Below are 18,636 nucleotides of genomic sequence, written 5' to 3' on the forward strand. Positions count from 1 at the left end.
ATTCCAAATTTAACATAAAATAAAAAAATTAATAAAAACTGTTTAGGAGGTAAATAGCCAGACTTCACAAACAGTTGGCAGATATTTTCTCACCATCAAAGCTTGTCGAAGGGAATATTTTTGACAGCATGCAGGCGGTCTTAAAGAAGAAAATTGCATGGCACACTGAGCTGCATGTTGATTTCATGATCCTGTACTTGGAGGCTATCTAACTGTGTTTGGAGTGGAATTCCAGCTTTCTACTTACTGAATTTCAGTCAGTAGTATGCCGCATTCTAATGACTTCATCATATATTTCATTTAGAATGTGTGACCCTGTCTGTAATTACTTAAGTTGCGTCTCTCACTATACAACATATTTTTTAAGTAAGCTAAAATGTAAGCAAGCTATTTTCTTTGAATGTGCAAAATTTCTGATTTGTAAGCCACCATAGGTATTAGGGATGGTAAGATTCACCAGTTTGCATCAGATTTTAAAAAGTGTGCATTGGATACAAGTTGTCATTTGTATTGCGATGCATCGTTTTTAACCTATATGCATTGGTAAAAACCAATTAATTCATATATAATTATTAGTAGATATGCTATACTTATTAGCATCATATTTTTTTCTATTGCATCGTATTGCATAGAGTTGAATCTAATCAAAATCAGATCACACTGCATCAGTAGCTGCTTCATATGTATCTTTAATGTGTCATAGCATTGGCTATGCAGCAAAATGCGTATCGTGTCGACCTCAGTTATGGAGATGCAGACCACTAATGGATATATAACTAGAGTAATAACAAGGTTTGGTAAGAGGTTAAACTGTTTGCGCTACAATCAAGTATGTTTATGATTATAACAATAAATTTCAATAAATTGTTAAAAACAAATACCAGTTTCAATATAAAGCAGTATAATGGACTGTTTTGTACTGGTAAAATAACTGAAAGTAAATGTCACCGGAAGTCTTGCACATTCAAGTAACAAATTGCCGGCTCTTATTTTAAAATGAGATGGATAGAATATCATTCCCATTGCATCTGGGGATCATTTACCCAACATAGTATAAGTAAGGAATAACTGATGACGGGCCAGTGAATTCTTAGAAAATAATGCACACCCAAGGTAGTAACGTTATACCTCGTGTGTAGAGCTGAAGATCTTTGCCCGAACCCGACGGGTTCGGTCGGGTTCGGGCTTAATTTCTATCATCTTATGCGGGCTCGGGCCGGGCTCGGGCTTGCGCTCCTGTTTGCGAGGTAAACGAGCGGTCATGTGATGTGTTTAGATTAGCGCGAGAAAGATGCCAAAATGAATGCTGAGCAGGTGTAACGGAGGCTTGCCTCTGGTGATTACGTTTTGGTTGCACCAGCAACTAAAGCAAAGTCTGAGGTGTGGAAAAGTTTTGACCATGCTTATAATGAGAATAATGAGTGAATAATGACGCACCATCAGTGAGCGCAGGAGCGCGCTGAAGACATCTACAGTGGATTCAATCATTTTCCTCCACATAAACATGTAGACCTAGCCTAATTTCTGTGAGTAAAGGTTTTTCAAATGATAACTAAATATTCATTGAGTCTTAAATGCATAATGTTGACAGAGTGTTTACGCTAATGTTGGCATTATTCTTTTATTAAATAAAGCAAATCCGGCGGAGCCTTTATCTTAATTTCGTTATTGCCAAATACCCATCTTAATTTAAAATTTATCTTAATTAATTTTTTTTTTTTAAATGACTCGTTTTTATTGGTGCGTTGGTCTATTTATAGGTTAAATGAGCCTATGTCTAGAATGCTGAGATGTTACGATGTGACACAGGACTTATTTTATTTCTTTATTCCAACTTCCAAGTGGTCTAGTCTACGTTAGTTATGAGTAAATTATGTTAAAACATGAATAAATTGCTCATTGTTGGCAAAAGGCAAAAGAGCTGTGTGCGTGAGCACATTTGAATAATGTCGGGCTGTAAACGGGTTCGGGCTTTAAAAAAGCTGTCAATCAAAATGTACTTGTCGGGCTCGGGCCGAAACCTGTCGGGCTCGGGTCCTGTCGGGCCTAACTTTTAAGGCCCGATTACAGCTCTACTCGTGTGTGCATTATTTTCTAAGAATGCAATGTACCAATTTAATTTTTCTGGTTATTCTACGGGTACCACACCTCAAGACATCGATCAGAGGATATATTTCAAGGCATTTGTCTAGTTTTCTACTTAAAACGCTATTGAGAGTAGGATTATTTCTAAATTTTCTTAATTCCAAAACATTTTAAACATAGTAACGAAGGCTTGAGCCATTGGTAGCAGACTAATCCAGCTAATAAGGAAGTTATAAGGGACAAAGAGAGATTATCTTTGTAAGTCTGTACATCTCTCGGCTATGACTCTAGTAATATTGAAACTTTACGTTAATTTTCTTCACAAACAGTGCTGTTGTTGTTGCTGAAGTCATGTAGTTTTTAAGTTGTTAAGCTATGTTACTGATAAAATCATTAGAGTAGCGCTAATAACATGCGTTTGTTAATGTCAACTGTATGTATGTCCATCTGTGAGAGAGAAAGAAAGAGAATGAGATTTTGAATAGCTTATGTGCTATGATAAAACATAATTTTGTGTCAAAAACATGGAAATGATCTGTCATTTTTATCCTATTGTTTACTATATCTGTTTGGCGATTGTCGTTGTCGGTTTTCACTGGTTATTTTGCCTTTTTAGGCTGTAAGGAACTTTGAAATAACTGAAATCATTTGGTGAAGTAATATGGCCATGTAATGCGGTCAAGGGCTGCCTGGAACTACAGTATGTACACGTGTATTCCCTGAAAATAATTGCACGCCTTAGAACATTGGTCAGCCAATCAGACTGTGTAATCTGTAGTAGGCTATACTGCACATTCTGTCAAATGTAGACCACATTGGTATTATATGCATAAATGTGTATTGTCTGCCTTGTACTGTATGCATACTGTATTCTGCAGCTCTAGCATTTTATTCAGAACAAAGTCTTGCAATACTTGACATTGAACTTCCATTCTACCACAGATTGCATTGCATTGGTTATTAAATGTCAAACAAGAAATTCTTATCTCAATCAATAACTGGCCATATCCTCGAACCTCAAGTGTATATTTGACCATGAGCGCAGGGTGTTAAGACTGCATGCTCACACAGCGGCTGCTGTTATTTTTGAACGGTGCGTATTTGCATGTCAGTCGTAAAGTGCACGAGGCTGTTTCTGTGCGTTTCTGGCTCTCTGGGGAAAGAGGAATGAGGCACTCCTCTTTTGAGGGCGCTGAAAATTTCAGCTTTGCATTTTCTCTCTGGCTTTAATGTGTTGCCTCTTTTTGGGCCCCAGCTTTGATCTGGTGCTGGATGTGTTATCATTCCGCCATGATGAGCTCATGGAGTGGACGGCCTTTGGCTTCACACTGGTGTGGAGAGGTGTAATCCACCTGGAATCCATATGTCTCTCCTAGTGTGTTTATTGCCCATGTCCAGAGAGACTGAGTGTTGGCCAAGTGTGAGTCTAATATAAGGACGCTGCGTTTGTACAGCTTTTTAGCCAGATGTCTTTCGCTCAGATGCTCAGAGACTTATAGAATATTTATGATATATTCCACATTTTTCTCAAATATAAAATTAAGCACTCAATTTCTCTCTCTTCTATCAGAATTTATAGATATGAACTGTATGAACTGTATTTTCTAAAGAAACACTTATTTTTTCATGTGTTGTCACTAATGTGTCAGTGTAAATCTACAGCCTTTAGGGGAAATTGTTTGTTCTTTTTTTGTACAGTCAGAGAAAAGTGGGTTTATTGTGGCATCCGTCACAGGTCAGGTGCTTTGAAGGTCACAAGCCCAGGTTCTTTGCGGCCATGGGTGCCAGAAACTCAGGCGTCGGACGGGTTGAATGCAGCCTAGATGAAAATGAATGGGTGCATTTGTGTGGCCATAGCATTTGAATTAGCAGCATCTCCAGTCTTATTTACAGTACAAGCTCCCCATCGAAGCATCCTGCTCTCCACATTGGAGGCGTCCTGTGGTTAAGGAGGTTTGGAAAATTGACCCTCCTGTCTGACTTGTGGCTAGTCGGAAGCACTGTCACCCTTTCCTTAAGTCCCTTCCTTCTGCTTTTCCCCCAAAAAATCCCCTTAAAGAGTGCAGGATGAGAAGGATTTCCTCTGGTTTGACGGCACATCTTTAATTTGAGTCTGCTCGTCTTCCACTCTTCTCCGAGCACAAACCCCAGCCAAAGCCGACGGCCTCTGCGGAGCTGGCATTCCCCTTTCCCTGCCGCGTTGCTTTATTTGTCCTTCCCCATTCTGCCTTCTCATCTCACCCCTCTCTGTGACGGATGGTGACGGACTGTCTGCTCTGCTCTTCTCCACTTCCACACCCTTGGTCAGCCTTTGTTGTGTTCTCACTGCAGTACACCTACATAAAAACCAAAAGATGAACCTTTGCCTTCTTGATTTTCTTCTAACCCTAAGACTGAACACAATGCATAATTTAAAATATGTGCCAACCACCTGTGAAAAATCAATGTAGAGAACATATTGACGTTTTTGTTAAGTGTAGATCTGTTTAGTATACTGCTCATAGCAAACGGGGTTTTTAACCCATAACAGACCAAATAGGTGGATTTAGGTTTTTGTATTCATGAGATCAAAGCAGCTAGATGAAGAATGAATAAAGCAGATGGAGATGCATTTTTTAAAGTTCAGTTTTATAAATGGACACGGCATCTTAAATGTGTGGCATACATGGCAAAATACATAAAAAAAGATGCAAAACAACAACCAAAGACCAACAAGTTGAGAAACATCAATCCACTCATCCACTGCTGTAGGGTCTCAGTGAGGCTGGAGCTTATCTGAGAATCTTGGGCCACATGTTAGTGGAAGAAATGGACAGTAGTTGAATATTCCTAATGACTATGTTTGATAATGATAATGCCTTACACACCATTAAGCCTATAGATTCAATTTATGCATCAGTCTCAGCCTTAAAGGGTTAGTTCACCCAAAAATTTGTTCTGTCATTAATTACTCACTCTCGTGTTGTTCCAAATTGTTGAATAAAGTCATTATTTTTGTTTTCTTAGTGCACAAAAAGTATTCTTGTAGCTTTGTAAAATTACGGTTGAACCACTGATGTCACATGGACTATTTTACCAACGTTTCTTGGCCTGGGAACATTTCAGTTGCATTGCTCTCCATTTAGGGTCAGAAAGCGCTCGGATTTCATCAAAAATATCTTCATTTCTGTTCTGAAGATGAATAAAGGTCTTAAAAGTTTGAAATGACATGAAGGTGAGTAAATAATGTCAGAATTTCATTTTTGGGGAACTACCCCTATAAACGGTACTAATACAGATGGGAATTTTACACAAAAACAACACAACCTTGCAAGTATTTTCATCTTGCAGTCTCTGTGGCAATCCATTTGCAATATTAAAGTGAAAAGTGAAAGTATTCAGCCAAGTATGGTGAACCATACTCAGAATTCATGCTCTGCATTTAACCCATCTGAAGTGCACACACACACACACACTGTGAACACACTCCCAGAGCAGTGGGCAGCCATTTATGCTGCGGCGCCCGGGGAGCAGTTGGGGGTTCGATGCCTTGCTCAAGGGCACCTAAGTCATGGTATTGAGGGTGGAGAGAGAACTGTACATGCACTCCACCCACCCACCCACATTTCCTGCCGGCCCGAGACTCGAACTCACAACCCTTCGATTGCGAGTCTGACTCTCTAACCATTAGGCCACGACTTCCCCCTATACTGAAAAAAAAATAATCATGGGCAAAGCAAGACTTTTTATTTTTCTTTGGAATAGTGTTCACTGATTAAGTCTTCACAATGAAACACAGAGCACATATAAAGAAAGTGAAATGGAGCCGTTTTGGTTTCATTTTGAGTATGTTTAAAAAAAAAAAATGTGTTGTTGCTGGTATTCTTCACCATTAAATGAACCACTAACTAAAACCTCTAACTCACTACCTAATCCTCTCTTCCTCACAATGAGCTGCTCCTTCTTCTTTCTGGAACATCTCAAAATGTTCAGAGAGAGCTATTTTTGTGGCTTTGCCTTTTTCTTATTTCTTTCTTGTTTAGACGCCTGTTTTTCTGTTTCTTTCTTTCTTTCAGTGTTTTTTTGTCTTGCTGGTTGCTCCACATCAGAGATGAGCAGAAGGCTCTTTTGTGTGTGCTCTGCCCTGAAGGCATTCATGTTGCAAGACAGATTAATAATTACAGACTACACAACAGTCGGGAGAAACAATTTCTAGATCTTTTGATGTCAAACATGAGAGAGACCAAAATTACACAGAAAAGAGGCCATAGAGAAAAAAAAAAAAGGTCCCCAACTTTTTTTTTTTTTTCTCGTTTTGTTTTGTTTTTAATTTCCTCTTATTGTTATGCCTGTTTTGTATGTATACACTAAATGAGACAAAAACTAAAGAAGGAGAACCTGATAAAGATCATTTAGAGAAAAGCAATTTATATATAATGTATGTATGTATTTTGTCATGTTTTGTGTAAAAAAGATATATTGAAATTTTAGGTTTAACGTATGTTGTGTTTGTAAATCATGCTTTCCAAAATATGTTTTAAAAAAAAAAAAGTTCCCCACATTAAATGTCTTGTGTCTCATATAACTGCATTTCACATATTTTAATTCACATTTCCTCTTTACTAGTTAATTAAAAAGTGGCTTTTTGGATATGCTGGTTAACTTGTTTGATGAAGTACTAATATGTAGTTTCACAGACCCTGGTGAATTGTTATTTTAATGAAAAGTAATTACAACAGTAATTACACTCGTTTGAGGGAGGGGAGATGTGCCACACACACACACATGTACAAATGCAGGGATATAGACAGTGAAAGCAGGTTGACAAGCTCTTTGTAGCAGTCTGGCTTGCATCTGACAGCTCTTTTGGCGGTTGTGTCTCAGCGTTGTTGTCAGACATGAGTCTGAGATGCTGTTTGTTTTGCTTCGACACACATTTGTGCACTGAAGTTTTCTGTGTGAACATAAAATGCTTCCCCAATCAGCTGATAAAAAATAAATTTAAAGCACAACATGCTGCTTTTATGTGACATGTTTACCATTTCTCAGTTATGTTAGAGTGCAAGAAACAAATCTGAGTGAGGAGAACTCCTAAGGATAATGCAAGCATGTGTGTATACACATGGTGACCCAATTTGTGTGGGTTTATGTTATAGGGATAAAGAGGAGCAGCTGGTTCGTCTTCGGGACAGTCAGAGGCTTCAGGCCCAGCAGGCTGAGAGTGCACTGGAGAACTTTAAGAAGCAGGTGGAGCTCAGCTCAGAGAAGACCTACGCTGACATGAAGCAACAGGTGAGTCAAGGGCACCTACAGTTTACCCTGTGTCCTGGTTCTCACGGTATAGCGGTCACAGCATGAGCATCAGCCTGCTCACTGACCCTCTGACATACATTCTGACTGTAATCCAAATCACATGTTTTTGGCTACTGTGCAGCTTCCGAAGTCATGTTTACAAGTTTCCAGGTTACTAGATTGAGAGCACTTCTACGGAAGAACTGATTACTGGAGTTAATGGTCTCTGTCCCACTTTATATGAATTGCCATGGCCAATTGCCATTTTGTATTGTAAATCACTTGTTCTGCTATTGAGGTATGAAATATGTAAATTAACCCTTAGGGGACTAAGCCCTTTTTGGTCCGTTTTCTCTATTTTTACATTTCGGCTTATAAACCATATGTAATGAGGATGGACCACCATGTATTTGGTATCAATGGATTCAGAAGACCCTAGGCTACCATAAGCATGCTTGCTTATGTCTATAAAGGAAGTATGAGTGAATAATTGTACAATAAACTAGAGAATTTCAAAGACGAAAATTAGATTTTTGTCATTTATTACTGAAAATCTTACCTCACACAACAATAGTTAAAAGTTTTTGACCCAAAAATATATTTTTCAAACTCTTTGCTTGACAGAAATGGGTTAATGTTCAATCAAATGTGTAAAGAACAATTAAATAATTAACTTTATTTACAAACAGTCCTAGGCGTTTTTTTTATTTTTGGAACTAAGCCCTTTTTGGTCTGTTTTCTCCATTTTTATATTTGGGCTTATAAATCATATGTAAAGGAGATGCAACACCCTGTGTTTGGTATCTATGGATTCAGAAGACCCTAAGCTACCATAAGCATGCATGCAATATGTTTATATAAAGGAAGTATGAGTGAAAAATTTTACAATAAACTAGAGAATTTCAAAAACGAAAATTAGATTTTTGTCATTTATTACTGAAAAACACACAATATAGAACAATTTTTGAACAAAGAAAATATATTTTTTCAAACTCTTTGCTTGACAGAAATGTGTTATTGTTTAATCAAATGTGTAAAGAACAATTAAATAATTAACTTTTTTTAAAAACAGTCCTAGGCATGCCAGTGAGCAAAGAAAGGCCTCTCCATGTCATGATTCTGCCCTCGTGTCCTTGATTTTTCCTAGTCTTGAGGCAGGATCATGACAGACCCATGTTTTGTGTACAAGCGCATGGCCTTGTCTTTGGGCCATGTGCTTGTGTTGTCTCGTTCCCTTGCCCCGCCCCCCTTGTTAACCTAGTCGTGTCTTGATTGTCCTATCTGTAACACCTGTCGTGTCTTGATTAGTACCCCTATTTAGATCTCCTAGTGTGCTCTGTCTTGCGTCGGTTCATTGTCATTGTGATTGTACCTCAACTGTGTTCTACAATTGTGATTGTGTGTGAGATTGTGCTGTACCCGCTGAAGTCCTTGTATTACCGTGAGTGTTTATAGTTAGTATTTAGAGTCCTTGTTTATCTTGTCAGTCCAGTCCTGTTTTAGTTATTTAGTCTTTACCTTGCTCCGTGTTTTCCCCCTCGTGGGTTTTGTTTTCCCCTTTTTGTAATAAACCCTTTGTTTGAGAATCCCTGTCTGCACCTGAGTTCCTCCCTTACCAATACCTGACAGAATGAACCGACCACCAAGGAACTCAGCAGACAGGAGGCAATGCTGGATGGCATCAGCCAGCCAGCGAGATTGTTTTGAGGGCTCTCGCCTTGTGGTGTTCCGGGGGACCAGGGGAGGTCGTTCCGGAGCGAGCGGGCGAGAGGAGGAGCCCCAGAGGTCCCCACCTACCCAGCTGCCCACGGTCCCAGAGGGTCGTGTCCTGGCCGTGGCAACCCTGGGGGATCAGGCAAGTCCCCCCCAGAGTCCTGAGGCACCCCCCACTACCTTCAGTCTCCCCAACAAGCGAGGGAGACGGTTTTCATGGGAGTCGGCTTCAGAGTCTTCGGCGTCCGAGGCTGTCCTGCCCGAGACCAAACTCCCCCAACCCGCCTCTGACCCAGCTGTAGTCTCTGCACCGCGCCCGAGGAGGAAGAGGAGGAAGAAGGGGCCTGCCGGTCCTGTGACCCTGTCTCCTCCCGTGCCAGCAGCGGTGAGAGCTGGCGTGTCCGTGCCAGCAGCGGAGAGAACTGGCGTGCCCGTGCCAGCAGCGGTGAGCGCTGGCGTGCCCGAGCCAGCAGCGGTGAGCGCTGGCGTGCCCGAGCCAGCAGCGGTGAGCGTGCCCGAGCCAGCAGCGGTGAGCGTGCCCAAGCCAGCAGCGGTGAGCGTGCCCGAGCCAGCAGCGGAGAGCGCTGGCGTGCCCGAGCCAGCAGCGGTGAACGTGCCCGAGCCAGCAGCGGTGAGCGCTGGCGTGCCCGAGCCGGCAAGGAGTGCTGTATGCAAGTCTGCAGTCGTGAGAGCGGAGGAGAGAGCCGCGGCCGACTCTGCAGCACAGACTCTTGTACAGTCGGTCTCATCTCATAAGGAGATGCCTATTATCCTTGCTGCTAAAGCCTTTTCTGATTATTTGTCCCGTCTTGTGCAAATTTTAGAAATCCCCGTCAGTCCTGTCTTGTCCCCTGACCCTGTCCCCAGAAGTCCCAAGTGTCCAGCCGTTGTCTCCCCGTGTCCAGCCGTTGTCTCCCCGTGTCCAGCCGTTGTCTCCCCGTGTCCAGCCGTTGTCTCCCCGTGTCCAGCCGTTGTCTCCCCGTGTCCAGCCGTTGTCTCCCCGTGTCCTGTTGATGTGGCCCCGTGTCCTGTGGTCCCCCCGTGTCCTGTGGTCCCCCCGTGTCCAGTAGATGTCGTCTCCCCGCGTCCCGTAAGTGTTGTCCCGCGTCCCTTGTCTGGTCCTGTCATGTCCCCTGTCAGTTGTCCCGAGACCCCTCCCCGCCCCTCACCACCCAGACCTGCCCGTACCCCCCGTCGTCAGCCTTCGTCCTGTCCTCCTAGGATTCCTACCCCTCCCACCCGCCCTGGTCTGTCCCCCATGAACTTTGTGGTCCCGCCCCCTCCCCTTCCCTGTTTGTTTTTTTTGATTTGTCACCCCAACCCTGCCGTTGTGTACTCATGTTTGCCTTTGTTGTTATTTGTCATGTCCTGTTGGTTTGTGTCTGTGTCCCAGTCTGTCATGTCAGTCGTGTCCCGTGTTTGATGTTCCCTTGAGGAGCGTCTGGAAGCCGCTCCTTAAGGGAGGGGTTCTGTCATGATTCTGCCCTCGTGTCCTTGATTTTTCCTAGTCTTGAGGCAGGATCATGACAGACCCATGTTTTGTGTACAAGCGCATGGCCTTGTCTTTGGGCCATGTGCTTGTGTTGTCTCGTTCCCTTGCCCCGCCCCCCTTGTTAACCTAGTCGTGTCTTGATTGTCCTATCTGTAACACCTGTCGTGTCTTGATTAGTACCCCTATTTAGATCTCCTAGTGTGCTCTGTCTTGCGTCGGTTCATTGTCATTGTGATTGTACCTCAACTGTGTTCTACAATTGTGATTGTGTGTGAGATTGTGCTGTACCCGCTGAAGTCCTTGTATTACCGTGAGTGTTTATAGTTAGTATTTAGAGTCCTTGTTTATCTTGTCAGTCCAGTCCTGTTTTAGTTATTTAGTCTTTACCTTGCTCCGTGTTTTCCCCCACGTGGGTTTTGTTTTCCCCTTTTTGTAATAAACCCTTTGTTTGAGAATCCCTGTCTGCACCTGAGTTCCTCCCTTACCAATACCTGACACTCCAGGCCTTTCCAGTAATTGTTCCAGAGCTTGTTCTGTCGTAAATCTTTTACTGCTTGTCATTTTGATAAAACAATTCTGTAATAATGCTGTATCTCTCTCGAATTTATCTCTTTGTGCTCGCTAACACTCCGATCGCTTTCTGCTTTCTCCACGTGATGCGGATTCTCCGATCGCTCGAATTTAGCTCTTTGTGCTCGCTAATACTCCGATCGCTCTCTGTAACACTCCGATCGCTTTCTGCTTTCTCCACCCTGATGCTGATTCTCTGAACGCTTATTGATTACATGTCTTTTACTATAGTCCAGCCAGCTTTTACAAGGCTACAGCAGAGCTACGCAGTCCTCTGAAAGGCTAGAAGACATAACCTTCCTCTGATTGGGTTAGAAAAAGACTCCTCCCAGCGGCAATTTTTCCATTGGCTGTTGCGTGTTGAATCTGCCTAACACAATCGTTTTCATTGGCCTGTTTACGCAGTGGTATTGCGCAATAAGGGAAGTGTTTAATATACAAACTGAACACCGCTGTTTTCAGCGGAATCTGAGGAAGACGGCAAAAAAAAACGCATCTCTCTAGCATTAATAGTTTTTGAGATAACTACACATTTGTAAAAGTATGCCATTTTGGGCGGTACCGCCCAATCCGTCCCCAGAGGGTTAAACGACAGGTTTAGTGGCCTGGTTAGGTTTAAGGGAGGGTTTAGGGGTAGGGTTGCCAGTGTACCGATAGATGTAACTAAAGTAATTAATTGCATAAGTAGCTAGAGGAAGGTATATGTATATATATATATATATATATATATATATATATATACAAAATGTAAAAACATCCATGCACACAATAAGTGCATAAGTACATAGTTGTTATAGACACTTAATATTAAAGCATAATATCATTTGAAAGATATTTAGTGGCAATGCACCAAAATTTCAGCAACTGAAAATATTCACTCTTTATTGTTGTTTATCTTTGTAAGTGTTGAAAAAAAAATATATTATTAGATTTTATATTTGGTTTTGGTTTTCAGCTAAATGAAAACTTTCCGAGTTGTAAGCAAATGCATGTGTCTATGTTATATATCGAATAGCACAATAATTTTAGGTAACACTTTAGTATAGGGTCCAATTCACAATAATAACTAGTTGCTTATTAGCATGTCTATTATTAACATATTGGCTGTTTATTAGTGCTTATAAAGTACATATAATGCATGACATCCATAATCCTACCCAATACCCTAAACTTAACAACTACCTTATAAACTATTAATAAGCAGCAAATAAGGAGTGAATTGAGGCAAAAGTCATAGTTAATGATTAGTTAATAGTGAGAATTGGACCCTAAAATAAGGTGTGACCTAATTTTACATAGGAATTATCATAATTTAAATTTTGCTGTATCAAAAGATTTTTTTTTTTTTTTTGGACAAAGTTTGGCCTTCTCCCAATTTTTACAATTAACTAATTGCTTAATATTGTGCATATTATTAGCATATTGACTGTTTATTATTACTTATAAAGCACATATTAATTCCTTATTCTGCATTACCATATTTTAAAACCCTTAATCTGACCCCATACATAAAGTTAACAACTTCTTTACTAACTATTAATAAGCAGTCATTAGAAGTTTATTGAGGCAAAATGCTGTAGTTATTAGTTAGTTAATATTGAGAATTGGCCTAGAACTTAAGTGTGAATATTTTTTAGAGTTTTGCTGTTATCAACAACAAAGCCACACATTGATCCTATTCTCGTTATTAGCAACTCATCATTTTCAAGAATCTAACAAAAAAAATCATAGTAGACTCTCTAAGTGGTAATCTCATTCTTATGAAACATAAAACCATCAAATGTATCCCAGACTATATTTCATGTATAGAATCTGTGACTGGTTGCCTCACAATTCAGTCAGAGTCTCTTTCTGCCTAAATGTGTGTTCTTGAGGCTGAGAATCTGAGACATTCTTTCACTGACATCTCAGGGTTTATTTGATCTGTGGATTGTTCCAAGTAGTCCAGACAGCAAGCGATAAGTACTGCAGACTGGATCATAAATCATATCCAATCCAGTCCCCTCATTCAGTCTCACAGGATGTCATTGCATTCCACCATATGGGCAGCGAGCATCTCTCAGATGACAATTCATGTCATTGTAAAGCGTCCAGCATGACTTATAGTTAGCACATGTGCTACATCCAGTACATGGGGCTGTGGTGCTCATGTGGGCATTGCAGGGTTATCTGACTCACAAGGTGTGTTGACCTTAAGTGTCAAAAAGGCCAAAAAAGGATTGCGGAGGATCTCTATTGGACTCATCTGCTGTGTTGAAAAGCTTTTACGGTGTTTGAATCCATTTCTTCGATACAGCAGCCACTGACTTGGTATTAGATGAGCAAACAGATCCCATTGTTAGTCATCAGGAATATTAACTCATCCTGACATGTATTCTGTATGACTGTTTGTACATTCACCATTTCCATCATAACAGTTCCAGCCTTCCAAACAGCGGTGTTCAGTCTGTCCCATCAACACAGTGCACATGACTGCAGCCTCACATCACATCCTGCGCACAGATGCTGGAGCGGGCCGCTGCGGCGCCACCCGGGTTCACTGCCACAGCTGTGTCCAATGTGTGCACAGCCAAACTTTCATGCTATTGTTACCTAGCTGTTAAAAGCCTCTTATTTAGCCTCCAGATAACAATATTCATCATTCAGATCGTCATTCAAAACTAAATGACCCAATCAAAATGGATTTGGTTTACTTTCTTTATAAATATTGCTAGTCTTGTTGTGAATGAGTCATTAGTTCAGGTTTTATAAAGAAACCATATTAAAATAAATAAATAAAAATGAATAATAATCCAAATCAATGGCCAATCAATGGGCTGTGTTTTCCAATCATAGATTATTTTGGAAAACACAGCCCTGGTGGGTAACATCAATCAGCTTTATCTTATTTCCTGCTTTCACTCAGAAGATGAGAATTTATGTACCTTGGAGATTTAGCAACTAGTCATGTTTTTAATATATAAAGATTTATTACTTAAATTGTTAAATGCTTATTTCTTGTGAAAGTTATTGTCACAGTCCTGGTACTGCTTTGCTAATGGAGACATGTAAAAGTCACAAACACACCACAGCCATTCTTAGCACATGTGCAATGGAGGCTGCATCCATCTGCTTTTCTTCAAAAAGACTCACAGTCCTGTCATCAGTACTTTTACGAACTAATGCAGAAAAACAGAAGAGAAACTCGTCTCATGTCATTCCACTAAATGCTAGCTAAAGAAGATCCTTGGACTGGAACAGTGAACACAGGATAAACAGTCTCAGTATACACACACTATGCATGCTAAATGCTCAATCAGAATGCTTAAGTGTATATTTTCTGTGTCACCAAATAGCATTGGTCAGTCAAACAGTCCCATCCCAAACACATGCCATTGGATCTGTCAGTAATGCTATGTCGTTCTGGTCGAGATCCTCTCATACATCTGTACATTAAACCAGGTGCATAGTATTGTTTATCCTCCACAGTTTGTTTGACAGCAGACTTCTGTTGATAGAAGCTTCATCTTCTGAGAATCACACAATGCTTTGATGGTGGAATTCAGAGATATATAAGTTGGAATCCACCCAGGGTCTCATGAAAAACGTGCCTGTGGTGACATTTGATTGTACGTTGATTATTGCACATTTCCTGACACTTCCAAAGTGAAACGTCCAGTGAGTGGCACTTAAAACAAGTTCAGTATGCAACATTTTATATGGAGTCTAGAAACATTCATTAAGCTATTTGTTGTATGTATCACGGCGTATCAAGAAGTGGGAGTGGCACTAAAAGGTTAATGCTCAGTTGTTAACTTACTCTAGACACCACACTAAACCTGAACTATAAGTGCTAACAAAAGCAAACATTTCCTCAAGCAACAAAGCCATTTTAGCTTGCTTCTACAAGTCTTTGAGCTCCTTTTTCTTGAGACTCGTACCCAAGTGCATTGTGTACCAGGTGTGCTATCAAGCAAGTTTACTGTGTCAGAAAAGCCATACACATGCAGCTGGTTATGTGATGCAGCCATTATAATTAATTAGTTTATGGACTACGATAGAAGTATATTCAGTTCATAATATTGTGCATTTAAATCTTTATAAATCAATAATCTGCAATCATAATTGGCATGAAAATAAATGAAATGTGTTGGTGTTGTACTCCCACTAGTGTTAATTTTAGCTGGAAACTTCAGTGAATTCTATGTTGTTGTTTTTTGAGTTTTGCTGAAATGTAGCCTAGGTTTGTAGGCTGTATACCCTACATACAGCATTTGATGGAGCCCAGCAATATTTTCTGTTATTCTGTGTGCTTATGTGCGATCAGTAATGAGGTTCCCACAGGAAGTTTTAAACAGGCTTGCATTAAGTCATGTTGGCACTGTGTGGGTAGAGTTCTTTTGGAGCATAACACTGGGCAGACTGCGAGTGTGTGTGTGTGTGTGTGTGTGTGTGTGTGTGTGTGTGTGTGTGTGTACGTGTACACATGGACTAATGGTCATGTAGTTGTGGGCGAGCGTTAGGGGATGCTTAAGCTCTCGCTGGACTCAGAGCTGCTGCCCACATCCTGCTCATGTTCTTTCTGATTCACCTTTCTCTTTCCACCCTGTGTCTCCAGCGATCATCATCTGTCCAAGATTCAGCCCACATCAAAGTCTTCCTCACTCTTTTCCTGCCACCCCCTCTCTTTCTCTTTTTTTGCTGTCCATTTGCATTCATCTGTTTGTAACAGCATCATAGAAAGGAACGTCCTCTGGATAATCGGACATGGCCTTGACTTGCACACGCTAAATGTAGAGTATCTTCAGCCAGCTAAGAGACCGAATCCATTATTCTGATATATATGTACATATATATTACCTAAAAATTTTTATCATAACCACATAATAATATATGGTATAATACAATATAAAACATGACCAGCACTCATATATAGAGGGTGCACCGAGTCAAACACAGACACTATCATGGTAGCACACACAGCACTAATATAATAAAATAAATAATACCAAAAAATAGTATATACATAAAACAAAATGTATCAATCCATTTTTACATGAACTATTTTGATATTATTATTTTATTTTTGCCTTGTGTATTTTTCTGCTAATTAGAATCATTATTATCAATGTGTCAATGTTAATTTCAGCCAGCACTAACGTCACTTTGGTAATGTTGTGCCCTTCTCATAAACAATATCTTAACTGTTATTCATTGTGTTTTCTGCTTTCAGATGGAGAAAGTAGAGGCCGATCTGATTCGCTCTAAGTCTCTACGAGAAAAGCAGTCTAAAGAGTTCAGTTACCAGTTGGAGGAGCTGCAGCGAAGATATGAGCAGCAGGTCAAACTTTTCTTCAAATACATTTACATTGCATTAAAGCCCCATTCACACCAAGAATGATAACTATAAAGATAACGATAAAGATCTAGTTCTAAAAATAGTTCTCAATATTAAAGAATAGCAGCATCCACACAACAACTATAACAATAAAGGCACAGAGAAACTTTATCATTGGAATCACTTTCAGAACGTTTTTTTCCAGTTGATGAACGATAAAAACTTTGACAGCCAATCAGATTCAATCCTGATGTCATGAGCTTAAGAATTTACAGCAGCAGACGAGTGTGCACTTAGAATAAACAGACGATATCACTCGCTGGTGTGGATGCTAATATCGTTATCTTTACAGTTATCATTCTTGGTGTGAACGGGCCTTCAGTGTGACTAACTATACACATTGGAGTCAGCTGTCTTAACTGTCTGTGACTTGTGTACTGCAAACAAATACGAGCTTCATCACTGTGTATGTCACGTGACTGTTTCCCTTTCGGGCTTGAACTGATAGTAAAACTATCAGCATCATATGACCCCTTTAAAATATTTAATGTTATGCACACTTTTCTTTTAATTAGCACAAAATAATATTTAAATATTTGTGTTTACATGAAACAGTACACCCTCATCAGTCAATGAAACCTCAAACAACTCTACAATATTCCTCCATCATCAAAGGGCAAAAATTCAAGCTAGTGGCTATGTAGCTAGGTTAGCTCAGGACAGGGAACAGGGTTGTGCGAGGAAAACAGGCAAAAATGCACCTCCTTGTGCTCCACCTCCTGTGGTTCTCACAGCTAGCGGCAAACAGGTGGTTAATTGGGAAGTGATTGAAACTTGCTCCTATTGTTCCCACCCTCATGGTCAGATTGATTAATCATTCACAGTAACACCAGGAACATGTAGCCTTTTTAGAAAATGGGATATGTGATATGTTCCATTTTAAATTTCATGTCAAACAGTGTTGACTTTTGTTCATTTGACTAAGGGTAAATAATCATAGTGGTAATCAAAACCAGTAAATATTTAAATTAATAAGTTAGTGCTATGTTTAGTATTTGAATAACTGAAAACATGAAGGCAGGTTATTGTGAGGCTTGGTCTAAAGACCACAATCGCTAATTTACTCAAAAACTTGAGATTTCCAATTGGCAAATATTTTTCTAGAGCAAAAGTGTGTAGTAGATAGGAAAAAGCTGAAAAAACTTGCTGATGGAGCCACTAGAGGGTGACCACCAGACAACCAAATCTGGTGCCAGGGAACTATTCAGGCCTATTCAGAACTATCTTTGTTATTCAAACTGTTCAGACTTCACTGTCCCATAAACTGAATCACATCAGTAAATGATGCACACACACTCAAAAAATGGTAACACTTTATTTTAACTACTTACTAGTGTAATTACTATAAATTCTGCATAATTACATGCAAGTAACCCTAAACCAAGCCATAATCCTAACCCTTACCATATAGTAAGTAGTACATGTAGTTAATAGATGTTACTCAGTACTTAAATGTATATTTACATTGTAAAACCCTAAAATACAGTGTAACCACACACACACACACACACACACATATATATATATATTATTATTATCTTCTTTAGAGCTAAATGTTAAATATGGCTAACAACAATAAATAATAATAATAATAATAATAATAATAATAATAATAGGTCTGACAATTAGCAAATTTAGCAACTATCCCCCATCTTCTTAACACACGTGTTGCATCCGTTATAATTGCTCTGATCATATCATTAAATAAAAGAATAGCGATTTTAATGAAACTGTGCCAGATATGGTTGCCAAGGTAACAAGCCCTGACAAGACCTTTGAGTGTCAAAATTGATTTGTTATGTTCAAAATGTAAAGTCACTCCCCCAGAGTCATCCAGGTCATTTTTAATCCCAAAATCAAAGAAATATATTTGCTTATATTTTGCATGATAATTAAGTACATCCTCTACTGTAAGAAAATAAAACTTTGAAAGGCCCATGTATGTAAGTATATTTGTTTGTTTGTTTGTTTATTTGGCAGGACATTATCCGTTAAGTTTATAGACATTTCCTTTAACCCCAAAACACAACACAATGCGATGTGAAATTGAAAATATGGGTTAACCCCGATGGAAACATAAACATGGAAAAGTCAAACACATTGGACCCTATTTTGAAGGACATTTCTT

The 18,636-nt window shown here is 39.8% G+C and overlaps 1 protein-coding gene across 6 annotated transcripts in view; it reads left to right on the forward strand.

The window, feature by feature from the left end:
- cep112 (centrosomal protein 112) overlaps positions 1 to 18,636 on the forward strand; it is a 177,916-nt gene that overhangs the window by 79,635 nt on the left and 79,645 nt on the right. For all 6 annotated transcript variants that reach the window (XM_052552539.1, XM_052552544.1, XM_052552541.1 and 3 more), the window contains 2 exons: positions 7,221 to 7,356; positions 16,344 to 16,451. In XM_052552539.1, coding sequence (XP_052408499.1) covers positions 7,221 to 7,356; positions 16,344 to 16,451 — 244 coding nt within the window. The remainder of the gene's footprint in view (positions 1 to 7,220; positions 7,357 to 16,343; positions 16,452 to 18,636) is intronic.

Source organism: Carassius gibelio, chromosome B3 (assembly GCF_023724105.1).
Source record: "Carassius gibelio isolate Cgi1373 ecotype wild population from Czech Republic chromosome B3, carGib1.2-hapl.c, whole genome shotgun sequence".
Classification (NCBI taxonomy): Eukaryota; Metazoa; Chordata; class Actinopteri; order Cypriniformes; family Cyprinidae; genus Carassius; species Carassius gibelio.